At 39.9% G+C, this 20598-nt stretch overlaps 1 protein-coding gene across 2 annotated transcripts; it reads right to left on the bottom strand.

Annotated features, from left to right (window-relative positions):
- Positions 1–666: 666 nt before the first annotated feature.
- slc7a6 (solute carrier family 7 member 6) lies at positions 667–17397 on the bottom strand. 2 transcript variants are annotated; one of them, XM_032515456.1, is made up of 10 exons: positions 17278–17397; positions 9607–10191; positions 9364–9489; positions 3758–3902; positions 3543–3666; positions 3359–3462; positions 2430–2526; positions 1685–1834; positions 1273–1490; positions 667–827 (listed from the first exon to the last, which is right to left on the bottom strand). In XM_032515456.1, the coding sequence occupies exons 2-10, from the start codon at positions 10091–10093 to the stop codon at positions 764–766; spliced, it is 1515 nt and encodes a 504-aa protein (XP_032371347.1). In that variant the 5' UTR covers positions 10094–10191; positions 17278–17397; the 3' UTR covers positions 667–763. The 2 variants fall into 2 exon arrangements, with proteins under 2 accessions (XP_032371347.1, XP_032371357.1); XM_032515466.1 differs by having other exon boundaries at positions 1273–1456.
- Between the last annotated feature and the right edge of the window lie 3201 nt (positions 17398–20598).

Genomic DNA, 20598 nt, shown 5'->3' with positions numbered 1-20598 from the left:
TATGAAATGCTATTTTGACTAAGTCTAGTCATGTATGGATGTCTTGGGTGCAGCACGTTGAACACTACAGAAATGCCAAGAAACACAAACAACGCCGGACAGAGTGGAATCCGCAGCAGACAATTAACCCATCTCAGCCGCCAAATGGAAAAGGCCACGTGTTTTATTTCAACAGTTAAAATGCAAAAACACACCTACCAGACATTAGACAGTGACATTTGGATGATGACTCAGTCTTCACACAACAGCAGACAAAAAAACACAATCTTACCTTTGTCCATTTACTAAGCTTATATGATTTGTCTTCTCATTCACTGGTGAAATTATGCTCATTCACGCAAAATGCATATTTATTTATACCTTTCAGTTAAAGTGGGTTAAATCCATATTTTAAAAATGTACTGTATGTATAATCATCATGTCCCTGTGGTCACATACTGTTTTCAAGGCATTATACAGTTACCTGTGGAACTAACGACGCAGATCCTTTATAGTAGAGGTCATTAAATAGTGTGATGAAGAATAGAAGTAGCCGTAGAACGGTACTGTCAATCCTTTGGTCGGAGTCTTTGAATGGCCTTGACTTCCAGGATACAGCTGCAAGTGAAGGTGGGCATCTGGCAGCATCAGTGTAAACAAGTCAGTGGTGAACAGTACAATAAAATCCCAAAGAAGAATCCCCCGCCTGGCTGCCCCCGGTTGCTGTCAGCTGTGAGGATTGTAGAGACTGCTGGCTCGAGTTTTAAAGTGTTTCGGATGCTATTCACTTTTGTCCATCTCTGTTAGTACACAGTAGCAGGTGTACTGGGTGGAGAGAGTCAGAGAACCTGCAGTAAGAGAAAACAACATCCAGTGAGCCGACGCTGCTGAGACAGGGTGAGGAACGACGCGGTTGCAATGACAAAGTTAAGGCGGATGTATGCTTCTGCGGAGGCTCCATGCAGACGTTTCGCCGTAGCCTACGGAAATGACCTGAACTTTCTACTTGTGCGCTGAATGTCTGTGTCAATCTCTTTGAGAGAATAGCAAGGCCAGTGTGTGTGTGTGTGGGGAGTGTGTGATAGAGTGAGGGAGAGAGGTGCATGTATGTATCTCCATTTACCTACGTACCTACCCATCCTGGCCTCTATTGTCACCGGCTGAGTTAACCTTTTAGCAGCAGCGTTTTTGTTGTTTAACGAGCCAGGTTAGCTTAACCTCCCGTAACACTAGGTAGATTTAACCCAGGACCATAAATTGGGCTTCAGGGTGCTGGATGTGCGGTACACTCACGCAGTAGCTTGGTGATCATCGGCGGCCGTTTGGATTCTGGTAGATAGACCCCCAGGAAGTAGACAGGGACCCCTGACAGGGCAATGGCGATGCCAATCAGGGAGTTGACAGTGTCGCTGTAGAGAGGAACGACCACCAGGAACACAGAACACAGACAGAACACCACCGGGTACACCAAGGACAGCTGCAGAGAGACAGGTCAGGAAGAAGGCTCTGAGCTACAAACACATCCAAAAACCTTCATTTTGCAACAATACTTTAAATTGGATATTATCGTTTCTTTTTCACTTGTTTCTCTCGCAGTGTTCCGTGTTTCAGTCAGTTTGATTTGGTTCATCAGACAGAACCAAAGCCTGTTTTCTTATCATTTTTGAGAAATGAATAGAGGAATGGTGGGTTCAACTGGTCTTACCTTGAGAGGTCTGGGTCTGTCCGGCTCTTTCCAGCGGAGGTAGATCTGGCCGATGATGGACAGACCCATGAAGAACCAGTAGCTGAAGCTGTAGTAGTTGATGAGCTGGAAGACATCCTCCACTGTCAGGTAGACCAGTGACATGATGCACTGGACAGAGGACGGAGGGACAATGGGAGAATGAATACATGAACGCTTTAAGATTTCAATGAATGTGAATTCCATTATCATTAACTCTTAAATAATTAACACTTTTATCTACCTCAGGTGGATAACTGGTGAAGATAAAGAACAAATGGAGGCTATTTATTAACCGGCATAGAGATGCAAACTACTTCCATTCAGAGCAAAATCGTGCTGGAAAATAAGTTAGCTAATGCCAACAGTAAAGGAGACCAGATTTCGGGGCTGTTTCTTGCTAAACAAAAAGGAACTTACTCTTTAACTAAAAGGTCTATCTCTTTAGGGATCCATCCAATAATGTTGTCAGACAATAATAATCAGAGTCTGTCGGCGGCGAAAAAAAAACACTTTGAGTGGACAGAAATTGACAGTGTAGATTTCCTCCATAGGATGACATTAAAGCATGGTATGCGGGTGCCTGTTACAGCGTTCTTCCTCTAAACTGGACCAATAACATATTATTCACTTAGACACCAATGCATGGGAGAAATTACAGCAATCAAATGGACATTTGCTGTAGTTCCTCCACTATAATTAGCATGTAATTGAGCCGTTTTCTTACATTGAAGAGCAGAGCAGGGATGGGAGTGAATCTCTCTATGTGGATCATGGACAGAGCGTCTGGAAGGTGTCCCTCACGAGAGCCTACAAAGAACAACCTGGACACAACAGACATGAACTAAGACGGACAGCACCACACTATGCAAAGCCACGGCCTGGAACCTCTACAAAGCCAGAGTACATGTGAGTAAAAGTATATATATATATATGATATGATATGACCAGCTCAGACTCAGAGGTTTGAGCACATGCACGTATATAACAATGAGACCAGATTTCTAAAATCTGAAACCTGTGGATAATTAGAGTTTAGCGCCTAATATTTAATTAAAATAGGCCTGTCCACTGTTCTCAAACAATTCCAGTTTAATGTAATTTGACCATTGTAACTGCTGTTGTGCTGTAATAAACGGATGTGCAGACATAATGATAAAATTGGATAGCATACTAGCCTAACCCATTTTTTCACCTAAAATAATTATACCATGGCCTAACAAATTACATTTTATAAGGAAGTGACTAATGAAGAAAACATATGTAGGCTAACATGGATACACAAAATGAAAAGACAAAGATCCTGTAAAGAAAAGCTGCTGTAAAGTAGGACTAAAAGCTGTCCACACCCTGCAGAGCAGCACAAAGCAGAATTCCTATGATTAAGCGGGACAGTGAAGTGTTCTCAAATATGTGTGTGCAACGATAGACTGTGTAAAAACGAGCGATTAAGAATAGTGAGCGAGCAGCTAACAAGTTCAACGCAACAGACACGTCAACTGTTACCCCGGTTTTTATTTCTGACAACATTACTCAAAATAACGCACATTTGAAGGCCAACAAAAACAGGGACGTCTGGTCACCCTGGACCTATAAGCGGGCCCCATTGGTAAGGCAGCCCCCCCCATCCCCCCCGTGTGGCTGTGTGTGTCCTACCTGGATGCAGCTATGATGGAGGCATTGAGGCCTCCGTAGCAGGACAGAGCCACAGCCAAGGGGACGGTCCAGCTCATCACACCGAGGGTGTGATCTGCAAATGTCTGGACCAGACACAGAAACTGCTTTAGCAACCTGCAGTTTCATCTCACACACAGTTTGGGTAGTTAGTTGGTTCACTTACCACTGCCACAGCATCGCTGGCCAGTATAGCGCTAACATCCAGAACAGCATAGTAGGCCACATTGGTGAGGATGTAGATGATGGTGACGATGGGCATAGAGATGGCGATGGCCATGGGCAGGTTCCTGAAACAACAGGACATGGCATCATAACCAGAATGATTCACATATTCCAACTTGCTTCTGCTCAGCCTTTCTTCAGAAAAGGACCAGTTACCTTTCAGGGTTTTTGATCTCCTCAGTAACAAAGTTGAGGGTGTCCCAGCCGGAATAGGAGAAGAGGGCAGAGTAGAGCGCCAGCGCAATGTCTCCGGGGTCCGTGGACGATCCCTGAAAGGACGATTCAAAGTTGTTTGTGTAACCTAGGAGAGAAAAATGAGGGAAATTTGCACAAAATGACCATAATGCCGTGCATCTGTAGCCATTGACAACTGTCGTTGATATGCCTACTCAGTCCATATTTCACTCATTTGTAGACGTGTTATTTCTTTGTTGTATAAATCTTACTGGATGCTATCCATGTCCTCGATTATCACATTACTTGTTTGAGCCTCTGGCATCTTTAACAGCGAAGGCATTTAATACTCCTTTTAATCTCTAAGCACATTTACACATACAAGGACTGTATTCCCTGTTAACTGATTAGGGGCAGGGGGCAGCCATGGTCTGGCGTCTGGGCACCAACTCCAAAGTTGTAATGCTGCTACCTGCCTAAAGGCAATTGCAGGAGGTACCTAACAGGCATGCTTTTTCATGTCTTTTATGGTGGGAGAACATGGGGAGGACATGCAGACTCAACACAGAAAGGCCCTGCACGGACCGAGAGTCCAGCCCAGTTTTCAGCCGTGCCAACCACTGAGCCACTGTGCAGCCACGTAGAAGAACAATCAAATACACCATGTAGCTAAAAGAGTGGCCTTGTCTGAAAGTGTAGTGAACGTCATGTGGATGGGTGAACTGTTATATTTGTACTACAAGTATGTCGAAAAAAGACATAGTACAGTATGTCGAAAAAGGGATTAAAACATCACAGTAGTATGAAAAATGCATTTATCTCTTTGAAACAATGGGTTTTACTATACTTTCCCCCTGTCAAGGTCTTTAAAAGAATTGCACCCTACAAGATTTGAACACTCTATCTTCTGTCAACCAATCATTGTCTTATCACCCTAAGCTATTAGCCCTGCCAGTGAAGTTGATGTTCATGTAAAAGAACACATAATGTGTTAAAATGTCACTGTATAGTACGTCAAAAAAACAATTCATTGTATAGCATGTTCGAAAAAAGTATTTTATGTCGTAAAAAATGATTAAAAAAAAAGTCATAGTATAGTATATAAAAACACAGTCAAGTTCCTGTTTACGTCATATTTGCCAGAAAAATAATCTTCTAGTAAGTCATTGTATGGCTTTTCCCAAAAAGTCATAGAATAACATGTTGAAAAAAAGTTATAGTATATATAGCATGTCAATAAAGGGATAAAAAGGTCACTGTATAGTATGTTGAAAACGTGATAAAAAATAAGTCATAGAATAGTATTTCAAAAAGTGCATTTATCTCTTTAATAGAACCGGTATGCCACTTTACTCTTCATCTACTTGAATTCTTCATTCCTGTAATGTTCTTGAATCTAATTGCACGCTATAAGATCTGAACACTCAACCTTCCATCTCCCTCTTATCACCCTAAGCCAGTGATCTTCAACAGGGGGTCCGGGACCCCTAGGGGGTCCTCAGAGTCAATGAAAGGGGACCTCTAAATTATTGTTAATCTTTTAAAGTTTTTTCAAAAATTAAAAAGTCTTAACATGAATCAAACTAAATATTTGAAAATACAACTCCCCACTGCTGATAGGTTTACTGGCATATAGGCAAGGTAGTCCCTCAGTTACAGTTGATCCTAAGGATTTACTGTTCCCCATGGATGTCAAACACTAAAACATGATTTATAAAAGCATGCCTATATTTATTAGGCTATTTTAATGGCTTAGTTTTCTATGCAAAAAAGGTAAAGGCTCTAGGCTAACCTCAATGTTATTGTAAGCCCAGTTTAATGTGCAGCTTCATTTAATACAATGTACAGTATGTAGTAGGGGGTCCCTGCTTCGTCTCTTTTTCAGTTAAGGGGTCGTTGGCTTAAAAAACATTGAAGACCCCTGCCCTAAGCTATCTAACCTGAGATGACTCTCAGGTTAGATAGCTTAGCTATTTCATGTTTATGTCCTATTTGTCAGATGCTTTTGTTTGCTCCTGCTAGTGTGTTCCAGTCTCTGTGTCCCTGTGGTAATCGTCCCTGAGGTAGCTGGGCTCTTGTTTAGTTATCCTGTTTTTTTCCCTTTTCTGCATTTTGGATTTAGTTTTTGCCTGCCTCAGTTTGAACTCCTCGTGTCAATTGTTTTTTGCATTTTTGGGTTCTTTTTGTATTTGCCCTGTTTTTTTCCGGTTAATAAATCCTCATCTCAACCTTTCACCTGCCGGCCTGTCTCTGCATTTATGTCCTTAATTCCCTACACCATCACAGAATAGTATGTCAAAAAAAATGATAAAAAATGAAAACAAAGTCATCGTATAGTATGTCAAAAATGTCATATTATACTATTCCAAAAAAGTAATGAAAAAGCCATAGTATAGTATGTTGAAAAAGGGAAAAAACTCATAGCATAGTATGTCAAAACAAGTCATATTATAACATGTTGAAAAAAGTCATTGCATAGTTTGTTGAAAAAGTTATTAAAAAGTCATAGTATAGTAGTGTATGTCAAAAAAAGTCATAGTATAGTATGTCGAAAAAATGATAAAACAATCATAGTATAGTATGTCGAAAAAATGATAAAAAAATAATATTATACTATTTCAATAAAGTAATGAAAAAGCCATAGTATAGTAAATATAGTACTATATGTCGAAAATCAAAGTCATAGTATTGTATGTCAAAAAAAGTGATTTAAAAGTCATATTATAGTATGTCGAAAAAGTAATAAAAAAGTCATGGTATAGTATGTTGAAAAAGTTATTAAAAAGTCATAGAATAGAACTGTATGTTGAAAAAAAGTCATAGTATAGTATGTCAAAAGAGATTGCAAGATTTGAACACCCAACCATCTGTCTTCCAGTCCTTCCCTCATCACCCTACACCATTTAACCTGACAGTCAAGCTCATCATATTGTCATTTTTACTTGACAAAAAAAATGTAAAAAGTGTTAACTAAAGTCCTAGTATTTCGAAAAAAATGTTAAAAATGTCCTGGTATAGTATGTCAAAAAGTCATAGTATATCTTGTTAATTAAGTGATAAAAAGTCATAGTATATTGTGTCGAAAAGATTGTTAAAAGTTATAGTATAGTATGTTGAAAAAAGTCATATTATAACATGTTGAAAAAAGCCACTGTATGTCAGTAGAGTATGTAAAAAAAAAAAGTGTTAAAAAAGTCATAATACAGTATGTCAAAAAAGTCATAATAAATCTTGTCAATAAAGTGATAAAATGTCACTGAAAGAAAGTAATAAAGTCATGGTATAGTATGTTTAAAAAAGTCATAGTCTAGTATGTCGAAAAAGGTCATAGTACATGTTGTCAATAAAATGATAAAATGTCACTGTATAGTGTGTCAAGTAAGTAATAAAGTCATAGTATAGTATGTCGAAAAAAATGATAAAAAAGTCATAGTATAGTATGTCGAAAAAAATGATAAAAAAGTTATATTATAGTATGTCGAAAAAATGATAAAAAAGTCATAGTATAGTATGTCGAAAAAAAATGATAAAAAAGTTATAGTATAGTATGTCGAAAAAATGATAAAAAAGTCATACTTTAGTATGTCGAAAAAAATGATAAAAAAGTTATAGTATAGTATGTCGAAAAAATGATAAAAAAGTCATACTTTAGTATGTCGAAAAAAATGATAAAAAAGTTGTAGTATAGTATGTCGGAAAAATGATAAAAAAGTCATAGTATAGTATGTCGGAAAAAGTGAAAAAACTCATAGCATAGTATGTCAAAACAAGTCATATTATAACATGTTAAACTCAAATTACTGTTTTTGTCATATTTGTCTCTTCCACTTAGTATATTAGCCCCGAAAACGTACTGAAACGGATACGATTTGGACAGTCGACCTTCTGTCTTCCAAACACTCTCGTATCACCCTAAGATATCTAACCTCATTCAAAGTTTTTGTTAGTAACTCATAGTTTGTCAAAAAAAGTAAATAGTATAGTATGTCAAAGAAAGACATAGTATAGTATGGCGTAAAAGTGTCATAGTATAGTATGTTGAAAAATAGTCATAAAAGTTATAGTGTAACATGTGTAAAAACTAACTGTATGTCAAAAAGGTTAGAAAAAGTCATAATATACTATGTCGAAAAATGGCAAAAAGTCATAGTATACCATGTCGAAAAATGGCAAAAAGTCATAGTATATAGTATGACAAAAAGGTAAAAAGTCATAGTACAGTATGACGAAAAAAGTAATTCAAAAGTCATAGTGTAGTGTTTTGAAAAAAGTAATTGTATTGTCATAAAAGTTATTGTATACTATTATTTTTATTATTATTTATAGTGTAACATGTGTAAAAACTAACTGTATGTCAAAAAGGTTAGAAAAAGTCATAGTATACTATGTCGAAAAATGGCAAAAAGTCATAGTATATAGTATGACAAAAAGGTAAAAAGTCATAGTACAGTATGACGAAAAAAGTAATTCAAAAGTCATAGTGTAGTGTTTTGAAAAAAGTAATTGTATTGTCATAAAATTTATTGTCTACTATTATTTTTTACGCTACCTACTACGCTATGACTTTTTCAACATCACAATACTATGACATTTGTTATGACTTTTTTCTACATACTCTACTATGACTTTTTCGACATAATATTCTAAGACTTTTTAGACAATATAGGCTTTCATCTGATAGGACAGCTTAGACATATAAAAGGCTGGGAGCAAGGAATGATATGGTAAATGGGGGAAGCTCCACCATGTGAGCTATTATTGTATCACTTTTTCAATATTCTCTACTTTTACTTTTTCCGACATACTATACTAGGACATTTTATCACTTTATTTCAACATTCTATACAATGACTTTTTTACACATAACTATAGTATCCCTTTTTAATCCCTTTTTCCCCCAATATATATTATGACTTTTTTTAATCACTCTTTTGACATATTTATACTTTGACTTTTCTTTTTGAAAATATTCCACTTTTCTTTAAAACTTTATTGGTGTTATTCAACATTTCAATACAATTCATACAAATTAAAATTATTCCCATGGTTCCAACTGTTCTCACTATTTCACCTAGCTTTTCAGCATTCACAAGCCTTTTCTGAAGGAAATGATTTTCTAGTTGTACAATTTATTAATATTTTCTTTTGCTGACATTAGATAGTCAAACAGCTAAAAGCCATATTTAGCATTCTTAAAATGTAATTTGTTAGGGCATTTGCCAACAGGTTTTGACGTTAGCTTATCATTCTTGTCGAAGAAACAGAAAGAGACAGAAACAGGTCTTGAACAAAGTTAATTTTCTCCTGGAGTGTTCATCTAAAAAGACCGTTTGAGTGGGATAATTTTCTGGAGATATCTGGTTCGTGGAAAATGGGCTCAATAATTACTTCGGTGACTATGGGGGAAAAAAATTGGTCACAATCTGTGTTCATGTTCATCAATACACTCAGGATCTGCCGCTAGTCTCCTACAGACACATGGCAGAGGAGAAAACCCACGTGTCACATATACAGGAAATGACCCTGAGTTGGGGTGTCTCGGTTCTGGACCAACATGAAAAGGTTAGTAATGCACAGACACCACTCACCCTGGCTCAGCTTGACGATGCCGGTAATGATGATGACGATGAGGGCTGCCACCTTGGCATAGGTGAATATGTCCTGCACGCGGGTTCCCCACTTTACATAGGTGGAGTTGATTAATGTCAGTAAGCCTGGGGAGAGAGGAAAGCTTCATAGATGTTCTTGGTGCTGGGTCTACTCCTTTAGGGAACAGCGAGCCAGACATCAGCAAACAGCAGTGGCACAGAGAGTAGCTCAGAAGTACTTACATATACACGCTGCAGCGAGGAGCCTGGATGCTATGTATGGCGGTTCACATGTTGGAAACAGCGGTTGCACCAAGTAGTTTGCAAACGTAATGGCTATGACCGCCTGGCTGGTGGGCTCAATAATCAACAAAGATGTCCACAGGCGAATGAATGCGATGAAGCCGCCAAACGACTCCAGGATGTATGCGTAGGATGCTCCTGATTTGGTGATGGTGGTGCCCAGCTCAGCGTAGCAGAGGGCCCCCATCACAGAGAACAGGCCGCCAATGACCCAGATGACAAGCGACAGCCCGTACGAGGCGCTGTAGATTAGCACACCCTTGGGGGAGACGAAGATGCCAGAGCCGATCATGTTTCCTACAATCAGGCTGACTCCGTTGAGCAGCGAGATCTCCTTCTTTAGCTGCATGCTCTCTTTGGGGGGGTCCGAAAGATGGGAGGAGTGGCCAGCACTGCTGTTCATCTTGGATTCTTCATGGTCGGCCATGGTGTCGTCGTCTCAGGGGCTTTAACAGCAGGAACTTAGGAGCTGAGGGCTGCGGGCACTATAGACCCTTTTCCCTGCCTGGCAACCTCTGGAACAACCTATGCAACAGATTCAAGTGTATCACGTCATTGTTGGTGACAAACAGAGGAGCTCATGCTAAATGGTGAGTCAGATGAGTGTCTAGTGGCTGGTATTTAATCTCTCATGGGTCAAACACTGGTAAAGGAAAGCACAGAGTTGGCAGGGAAACAGGGAAGAGGTTTGGGATGAACAGATAGCAGCAAGGGCAGAAAGGAAACATTAACTGCAGAGGTAGGGGGGAGGAGAAACATAACATAATGCCCTGACACTGGGTGATTATGATGCCTGGGGTGATTCAGTGGGCCCAATTCTCATGCATCAAGATCAAGTAAATGACAAAAATGAAATCAGCTCAACATGTCAAAGAGATGGGGGCTGGTCCAATTCGCCTATCAATAGTCATTGGGTAAGAACCTCCTCCCCTCTGGCAGGGGCTACAGATCCCTGCGCACAACATTCCCACTTTGGCCACTCGCCCACTTCTCTACACATTACATACTTCCAAAATGCATTTTGCACAGTACTTTGCAATATTACTTTTTGCACTTTACATCCTACTCCATGTATACTTGTCTTGATATTATGTTGACATGTGCCTATATGTACAGTGGCTTGCTAAAGTTGATTAAAAAGAGGAATAAAACATCGTCTTTTGGAAATTTATCTTAATGCCGTAATAAAAAAGATTCAGGAAAATCCAACCTTTTAAGGACACCAATTTTCTTTGTGAATGACTAATGTATTGTAAATAAATAAATGTTCTTCCTTGAAATGCAGGGGGCATAAGTACACACCCCCCTATGTTAAATTCCCATAGAGGCAGAGCAGATTTTTATTTTTAAAGGCCAGTTATTTCATGGATCAGGATACTATGCATCCTGATAAAGTTGGAATTAAAATAGACCCCCCCCCCCCATCATAACATACCCTTCACCGTACATAGAGATAGGCATGGGGGACTTTCCATAATATCATCTCTCAATACAAATCAAACCAGCTGTTAATAACACTGAAATAACACCATGCCTATCTCTATGGTGGAGGGTATGTGATGATGTGAGGGTGGGGGGGATTTTAATTCCAAAGTCCTAGGGAACTGTATCAGGATGCATAGTATCCTGATCCATGAAATAACTGGCCTTTAATAATAAAAATGTGCCTGCTTCTATGAGAATTTAACATAGGGGGGTGTATACTTATTTTAAGGAAGAACATTTATTTATTTACAATACATTGGCGGAGAAAATTGGTGTCCTTAAAAGGTTGGATTTTCCTAAATTATTTTAATTAAGGCATCAAGATCAATTTCCAAAAGATGTTATTTTTTCCTCTTTTTATTAACTTTAGCATGAGTGTGTAAACGTCCAAGCCACTGTGTGTACTCTATTGTAGAGTATGTGTCTATGTTACTAGTGTCTACTGAATGCTTACTACTACATGTCTATGTGTTGAAAGTATAGAGAGTAAACACCCACCAAAGTCTAATTCCTTGTGTATGTGAGTATACTCGGCCAACAAAACTGATTCTGATTCTGAAAAGCAAGTTCTCCATGACTGTAATGAAACTAGTCAACTGGCAAAAACACATCTTGTGACTGATTTGGCACCAACAAATGATACAACATAACTACGAAGGAAGAGGCCATAAAGCAACCATTTTTAATACACTATGCATTTCATGCAACTATTAAACTATTGTTATGCCATGCTTTGACACCATCTACATTCTTAGAAACACACACAAATAATAAGTTCAACATAAAAATAAATGGCATTATCAGAAAAACTTGCGTTGTACTAACTTATTATTTGTCATCAGTTGTATTTGTTGACCCAACTAGACGGCGCTCTTAAAAGGCTCATGGAATGGCAAATCAGTTCGCTTTCAACCTTTTATTGAACGGAGAGCGCCATCTACTGGGCTCAGAACATCAAGAAAACGAGATTCCTTTGGCCTAATATAATATAATATATAAAATGTTATGATGTGAGCAATAATAAAGTGTTCCAATAACAACCTATAGCGTAACTAATTATTATTTTGTTGTTTGCTAATGGTAAAATAACTTAAATAAATAAATAATTTTAATTAACTATCAATTTATCATTTATTAGCGATCATAAAGTGTTACCCAAGCCGTTTCATGTTTGCGGGGTAATCACATTATAACTTATAAGGGACAAATATTGTGAAATTGGCCTAAAGAGGGTATGATTTCAGAGAATGATCTGAGCTATCTAAGCATGGCCTAAAGGCCTCTTTACAGTTGCCGTTCCCAAAATGTCGCGAGACAATGTGACGTCAAAATGACGTAGATCTGGCTGGCGCGCCAGGATTTAAAGGCCCGAGTACGTGCATCACTCTGTTTCTTTCAGCGGTGCGCGACATAGCAGAGACAGGAAGCAGGGGGAGGACGAGTGTGAGGGCAACCGGAAGCCAGGTCTCTCAGAGTGACTGCAGGTCTCTCTTGTAAACTTACTGGGTCAAGATGAGTGCTTTTATGGTGAATGAAAGGCTTGATCCGACCAAATAGGTCACTGAATCGTTGTGCAGACATTCTGAAGTATTCAAAGCGCTTCTCTTTGTCTATCGTCCTCATTTCAACTCGCCATGTTTATGTCTGGCGTAAAGGACACACATCCCATCATCTTTTTCTTTGTTGCTTTGCAAGCAGGCTCAAAAGCAGCGGTTCTTCCTCATCCATTGACTCCAATATCATCTCTTGACATTGACATCAATGTTGCTTCCAGTTGCCATTGTTTACCTTTTTCTTCTTCTTCTAGTCTAGTCTTCTTCTAGTAGAATTAGCAAAGGCGGTAGTCAGTTGCGACACCTCTGTTCAGGAAAAGAATGCAAGTAGAAATAGTTACGGCGCTCCCATGACATGTCGGAAATGGCGAGTACACTGCACGCTTTAGAGAGAAGAGGCATGTAGATGAGGGGAGAGCATGTTAGATATAGCAGCAGTAGTGCTGCTATATTCGGCGTGGAATGTACAATTTACAGGACAACAACATAACTATAAATGGGACTGAAGGCCGCGTCAGTTTCCATAATGGGCTTGGTGCTTGTGTGTTGTGTCCGTGCACATGTGGGGTGCATGCTTCAGTTCAAGCATTAAGCATCTGTTCCACATGCACAAACTCACCAGCACACCACCTGTTGGCAATAACAGACCGCCCAATGTCTCAAACAACCACACTGCTGTTAACTGCAATCTCATTACTCAACAACGGGCATTTTCCCACACACACCTTCTGGTACCTCGGCGTCCTCAACTCCGCTGACATCTCCTGGACAGACAACATCACAGTGGTCATCAAGAAGGCCCAGCAGCGGCTACACTTCCTGAGGGTCCTCAGGAACTGCATCACAGTCTGGTACGTACTGCATCAGTCTGGTATGTACTGCATCACAGTCTGGTACGTACTGCATCAGTCTGGTACGTACTGCATCACAGTCTGGTACGTACTGTATCACAGTCTGGTACGTACTGTATCACAGTCTGGTACGTACTGCATCAGTCTGGTATGTACTGCATCACAGTCTGGTACGTACTGCATCAGTCTGGTACGTACTGCATCAGTCTGGTACGTACTGCATCAGTCTGGCACGTACTGCATCACAGTCTGGTATGTACTGCATCAGTCTGGTACGTACTGCATCACAGTCTGGTACGTACTGTATCACAGTCTGGTACGTACTGCATCACAGTCTGGTACGTACTGCATCAGTCTGGTACGTACTGCATCAGTCTGGTACGTACTGCATCAGTCTGGTACGTACTGCATCACAGTCTGGTATGTACTGCATCAGTCTGGTACGTACTGTATCACAGTCTGGTATGTACTGCATCAGTCTGGTACGTACTGCATCACAGTCTGGTACGTACTGCATCAGTCTGGTACGTACTGCATCAGTCTGGTACGTACTGCATCAGTCTGGTAGCGTACCACAGTCTGGTACGTACTGCATCACAGTCTGGTACGTACTGCATCAGTCTGGTACGTGCTGTATCCCAGTCTGGTACGTACTGCATCACAGTCTGGTACGTACTGCATCACAGTCTGGTACGTACTGTATCAGTCTGGTACGTACTGCATCACAGTCTGGTACGTACTGCATCACAGTTGTAGTACTGCATCCAGTCTGGTACGTACTGATCCAGTCTGGTGTACGCATAGTCTGGTACGTACACAGTCTGGTACGTACTGCATCCCAGTCTGCATAGTTGCATAGTCTGTCCACCAGAGGGCGCTCTACAACGTCCCCGTTAGTGATGGCGTTGCATAGTCTGTCCACCAGAGGACGCTCTACAACGTCCATGTTAGTGATGGCGTTGCATAGTCTGTCCACCAGAGGACGCTCTACAACGTCCCCGTTAGTGATGGCGTTGCATAGTCTGTCCACCAGAGGACGCTCTACAACGTCCATGTTAGTGATGGCGTTGCATAGTCTGTCCACCAGAGGACGCTCTACAACGTCCATGTTAGTGATGGCGTTGCATAGTCTGTCCACCAGAGGACGCTCTACAATGTCCCCGTTAGTGATGGCGTTGCATAGTCTGTCCACCAGAGGACGCTCTACAACGTCCCTGTTAGTGATGGCGTTGCATAGTCTGTCCACCAGAGGACGCTCTACAACGTCCCTGTTGGCAACACTGATTTTTTATTTTTTTATTGTGTTTTTGTTTAAAGGACTTTAAATTTCATATCTTAGGTTTGTATTTTTATACATTTTATTTATCAAAACTTTAATATATGTTGATGTTCCTCTGTTCTGATGTGACAATAAAACAAATTATTATCATATTATTTTAATGAAAACTCATAAATAACTACAAATAACTATCTGTTTATGTTTTGGAACGCATTTCTAGATTTAAAATAAGTATATATCGGCCGATATGTCGGCGTTTGGGATTTTTAAACAACCAAATATTCGTATCGGTATCGGCCTTAAAAATCCTTCATTGGTCGGGCTCTACCATCAACATCAAGAAATCAAGGAGAGGGTTAACTTCTCCTGCTGCAGATTTTCCACCATGGTCAGAAAACACAGGGGAGACACTTTGTTCCTCTCACTATGACTCTAGAGTTGCTACTCGCTCTGAAGTTAATCACTATCACTCTCTCACCCCCCCCCCACACACACACACACAGAAACACACACACACACACACATGCCAGCTTATCGCACACACACCAGCGCAACAGTATAAGCACTAACGTAGGCTACGTTGGCAAAAGCTCTGCGTGGAGCCTCCTCACAACCATGAAACTCTCTTCAGTTGCAGCCCTACTACTACTACCATCATTCTGTAGCTTTGGTATTCTCCAGTAGTGTGTATCTGAGCATGTGCAGTATTTTGTTTTTGTCTGAGACAGTAAGATCATTATCAACTGGGGCTGCATGCCTTTTGAGTGTTTACGGCTGAGCGAGTAGTAGAGCTTGCTAAGTAAGCAGAGACAGGCTCAGTGTTGGAGGAGCTCCAGCCAGGTACACACGACTTGGAGCTCCTGATAATGTATAATCACCTACTGCTTCCCTTTCCTTTTATATTTTTGAAATATTTATAGGCGTTGTCTTGTAGTTACAGTAGTTTTCATTTGCATTCATTTGACTGAGATAACTTAAACTAATATACATGATCCAAACCTTAGCGTTCTGTTTTTAAGGTAAACATGTCACAAGAATGCCAACTGCCAGTGAGACATTTTTCAAGTTGGATACATTGTTACAGAGATTTTCTGAATGAAAGTCAACATTTCATGGTTGAACTTTTAAATATGTAACTATGGAAACTTCCAAAAGTATGCTATTGACATGTATAGTTACATTGGCCAAGTTAAGTGGATGAAAACAACAACACAATTCTAATAGGCATCTTGTGGCATAGTTGCACAATCTATAGGCCTACTTAAGTTAATGCAGGAAGCTTAAATTGCTAAAAAGAAGGATAGATCATTACAAGAAATAAAGGGTGGGTAAGGTTGATTTTCTTTGCTTCCAACATGTATGTGATGACCTGAACCACTTTTGGTTAGCTAATTTCAGTTTTGAGGCTTTGAGTAGGGATGCCATAGGCTATATAGTAGCCTATGTATGTTGTTACATGTTGAATTTAAGCTACATTATATATTGGGAGACCCACATCATAAAAAACATGATCATTAAAAAAAAACAAAAAACATTGTCTTACGCTACAAAGCATCCTATGACGGCGTTTTCTTCCTAAAAATAGCCGGTGTCAATGGCAACGACGATAAAACTGAATCAACAAACCTGACTTCCGATTATGACTTTCAAAATAAAGCCACAAATACATTTGTCGCAACGTTAGTAGACATACATACATCTCTCTCTCTCTCTCTCTCTTTCTCTCTCTCTCTCTCTCTCTCTCTTTCTCTCTCTCTCTCTCTCTTTGTGTTTTACTGAATATATCAAGTTTGTGTAGAAGGTGTCTACACAGTAGACCAAAAAACAAATGGGAATTCAACGGGAGCTCCCCGGACCGCTGTCATGTACTAACAAAAGAATTAATGACTAAAATACTGTTCTTAAAATGGTATCGAGTCTATAACAGCCACACACACACACACACCCCCACACACCACACACACACACCCCACCACACACCACACACACACACACACACACACACACACACACACACACACATTATTACACACACCACCCATTCTAACAGTATTCGGTGCGGTTCAAGCCTTTAACGTTAACGTACAACAGACCCATGGCTTTGAGCCGGGGCAGCCCAGACGAAACATGTCTGCTTTCAACTCGCCCTTAACTAAATGAAAAAGACACTGGCAAATTATTTTATGAATTTCTACATTGCTAAATTTGGCTTTCATTTTGAACGCGAACCTTGTGACCTCCGGTGGTATCCGGGCTGTCTGCGGCTAGCTTGCCGCGACTCCGACCAGACCAGACGGGGCATGTCTTCGTCCCGTCCGCCGTAACGTTATCTAAATTCAGGTAGCTCTAGCTTCGGCGAATATGCCGACATGGTTCCGTTTAAACAAAGCTATAAACTAGTCCTGTTCAACAGTACCAGTTTCAGGGCTTGTTTTAGTCCTACCTGTGCTGCTTTGCCTCCTGCCTAGCGAGTTTGACAGTCAGCCAAGCCGGTGTCCATAGGAAATGCATCAGCACCCGTAAACAACCGGCTGCTGCTGCTGCTGCCGCTGCCGCTGCTGCTGCTGCTCGGAAGAGACGTCATGGGAGTGACGCTGCTATAGGAGCATGTGCTATAGGAGCATCGTATGGCCGCACACTGGATGCATATGCACAGACTGGCTACATAACTGTTAGGGTTATTATAACAACAGACAGCATTCAGGCAGTCTGATTTACAGGTGTTTTTTGGTGTGATTGTTTCGATTTAATTCAATATCATTTATAGTATCAATTCATAACAAGAGTTATCTCAAGACACTTAAAGTAGGTCTAGACCATTCTATAATTTACAGATAGAGTAGGTCTAGACCATACTCAATAATTTACAGATAGAGTAGGGGTAGACCACTCTATAATTTACAGATAGAGCAGGTCTAGACCCCTCTATAGTTTACAGATAGTAGGTCTAGACCACTCTATAATTTACAGATAGAGCAGGTCTAGACCACACTCTACAATTTACAGATAGAGCAGGTCTGACCACTCTATAATTTACAAATAGAGCAGGTCTGACCACTCTATAATTTACAAATAGAGCAGGTCTAGACCACTCTACAATTTACAGATAGAGTATGTCTAGACCACACTCTACAATTTACAGATAGAGCAGGTCTGACCACTCTATAATTTACAGATAGAGTATGTCTAGACCCCACTTTATACTAACAAGACCCAACAGCTCTAGTAATTCCCTCCAGAGCAAGCAACAGTGCGACAGTGTTGAGGAAAAACTCCTTTTAAGAAGAAACCTGGGACAGACCCAGGCTCTTGGTGAGGGGTGTCTGACGGGGCGGTTGGGGGGGGGGGTGATGAATATTGACAATAACAGTCAATAAAAGTTAATGGAACAGTGACTAAAACAAATAGTAGTTTGTAGTAGTTCATGGCATAGCAGGGCGGCATTACAAGGCACCGCAGAGCGTAGTAGGATGTAGCAAGGCATTGCAGGACATGTAATAATGTCTACTGTAATAACAATACTAGTTTTAAAAAGTCATTATCTGAGACATATATCATTTGTGTTTGTGTGATAGACAGAGATGGGAAGTAAGTCAGTACAATTACTTTGTTACTGTACAAGGGAATACATTGAAATAAAGTGCAGGGAAGTCATTCAAAAAGGCCCGTTTAAAAAGTAGGTCTTCAACTGAACATAACCAGTCCCATGAGACAAGGCTGCTACAGGATAACAGACAGGAGGGACAGAAGGACAGAGTAATTAGAGCAGTCCTGCTAGGAGCATGGGGCAGAGGGAGCCCTTGCACAGTATGTGCCATTGTCATGTTAGTGAAGTATCAGGTGTAGTAAAAAAAGATACACACACACACGTGACAAACTAGGGTTGTGTAGAGAAAGCAACACAAACACAACCATGTGCTTGCACGGGTGCATGAAGTCCTGGACAAGTGGTGATTTTAGACCCTTTATAGGGGGTGATGAAACCCCATAAATTTAATCTCAGGCTCCCTTAAAATCTTGATAAAATTCAAATTCCATTTTCTTTATTTATTTTCTCAATTTTAGTGCTTCAAGTTAACACTTTTGCAAAGCACTGTATCCCTGTCACATTCTCATCAGGGGCTGATCCCCCTAAAGGTCTGATCCCCCTAAAGGTCTGATCCTAGAATCGCCCGTTCTGGACCTAAGTAGTCATACGTTGTAATGCATAATCAGAATCAGAAATCAGAAATCCTTTATTGATCCCCGAAGGGAAATTCGGTAAATAACAGGTAAAGGGCAGGGTTATGCTGAAAGGTGGCCTGTTTCCCACCTTAGGGTAATAAATACAAAACTGTAAAATTACAATTACAAAGAGTATTAGATGTACGGTATATCTTAAAAGTTCAGTATGAGAAAAAAAATGTCAATTTTATATGTTGCTCTATTTTTTGTAGGTTATTTTTCCATCATGAGAAGTACATTAACTTAAACACACCTAAGGATTATACAATAAAGAGTTATTTTGCTTGTGTTCCTTGATGTACTGAAGGCAAAGATGCAGTTGACATATACACACACCCAACTGAACACATACCAAACTTTTAATCTTTGGAACAGAGAAAAAGGCCAGTAACAACCACTAGGGTAGGCAGACAAGAGTGCCGCCTGCTGACACTGCAACGCCACAGCAGCGACCACCTCCTAGCACTGTACAATGCAGTACTTTTACAAATACATATTGGGGGCGGAGACTTGTGGTTTGAGGCCATCTTTATCACACTTTGACATGTCTACATGTCATGTATGCATTGGCTGGCAGTACAGATAAAAGTCATATACACTTTTCTGTTGACAGTATAGTCAGCTTCTTCCAGGGGAATGAAAACTGTGGACAGACAGAAGAAAAGCAGCATGTTTGTGAAGAAAACATGACATTTCAAACCCCCCAGGGGAGGAAACACAGGCAAAGATAAGGAGCGATGAGCAGGAAAACAGCGAGCCTCGAACGTGTACACACACACAGACACACAGACACAGACACACAGACACACAATTTCAAAAACAACTATTTTTATTAACACTATTTACATTGATCCACTAAAACTCACCGATTCACAAACATGTGAGTGGCATACAATTTCACCATGGAAAATAAAAAAGTGCAAATATCACAGTATCTAAACACAGACTTGATAGTTTTGCTGGAGATGAAATGTACGTTATACAGTCAAATAATATATACAGGAATAGGACATTTCTGTGTGATATCGGACTACATATAGGTAAAAAACAACTCATTTTAAAGTTTTGGTCCATTTTGAAGATGAAGACCTGATAATTATGTTTTATGTAAAATTATTTCCAGCTATTATTTAATGCACACATACTGTGTATGAAATGTCTTCTACTATGCATATTACAACAACACCTAACTCACTGAGGTCCTATACATACATTTTCTTTTAAAGAATGAAAATCTAAAGTGCTAAAAAGATGCAAAATTAGCTATAAAACAAATGCTTACGCAGTACAAAAAAGCTTATCTAAGGTTCAAGGAGAGCTTCAATAATAATAATAATATATAGTTTTTCTTTGCAGACAGAACAGTATAATGAAAAGATCCTCACATTTCTCTGTCTGGAAATAAAGCTTAACTTTATATTGTTTACGCTTTAAAATATCTCAAATAAAGTCTTAGTCTTCAATAACCAGACCCAGTCTAGTTCTTCTACAATGGGAGGCTCCAGGCCTGTATAATGAGTACTGTGAGTCATTTCTTCTC

Source organism: Etheostoma spectabile, chromosome 1 (genome assembly GCF_008692095.1).
Source record: "Etheostoma spectabile isolate EspeVRDwgs_2016 chromosome 1, UIUC_Espe_1.0, whole genome shotgun sequence".
NCBI lineage: Eukaryota > Metazoa > Chordata > Actinopteri > Perciformes > Percidae > Etheostoma > Etheostoma spectabile.
Note: the sequence above shows the minus strand (reverse complement) of the source record. Positions and strands in the feature narration are given on the sequence as shown.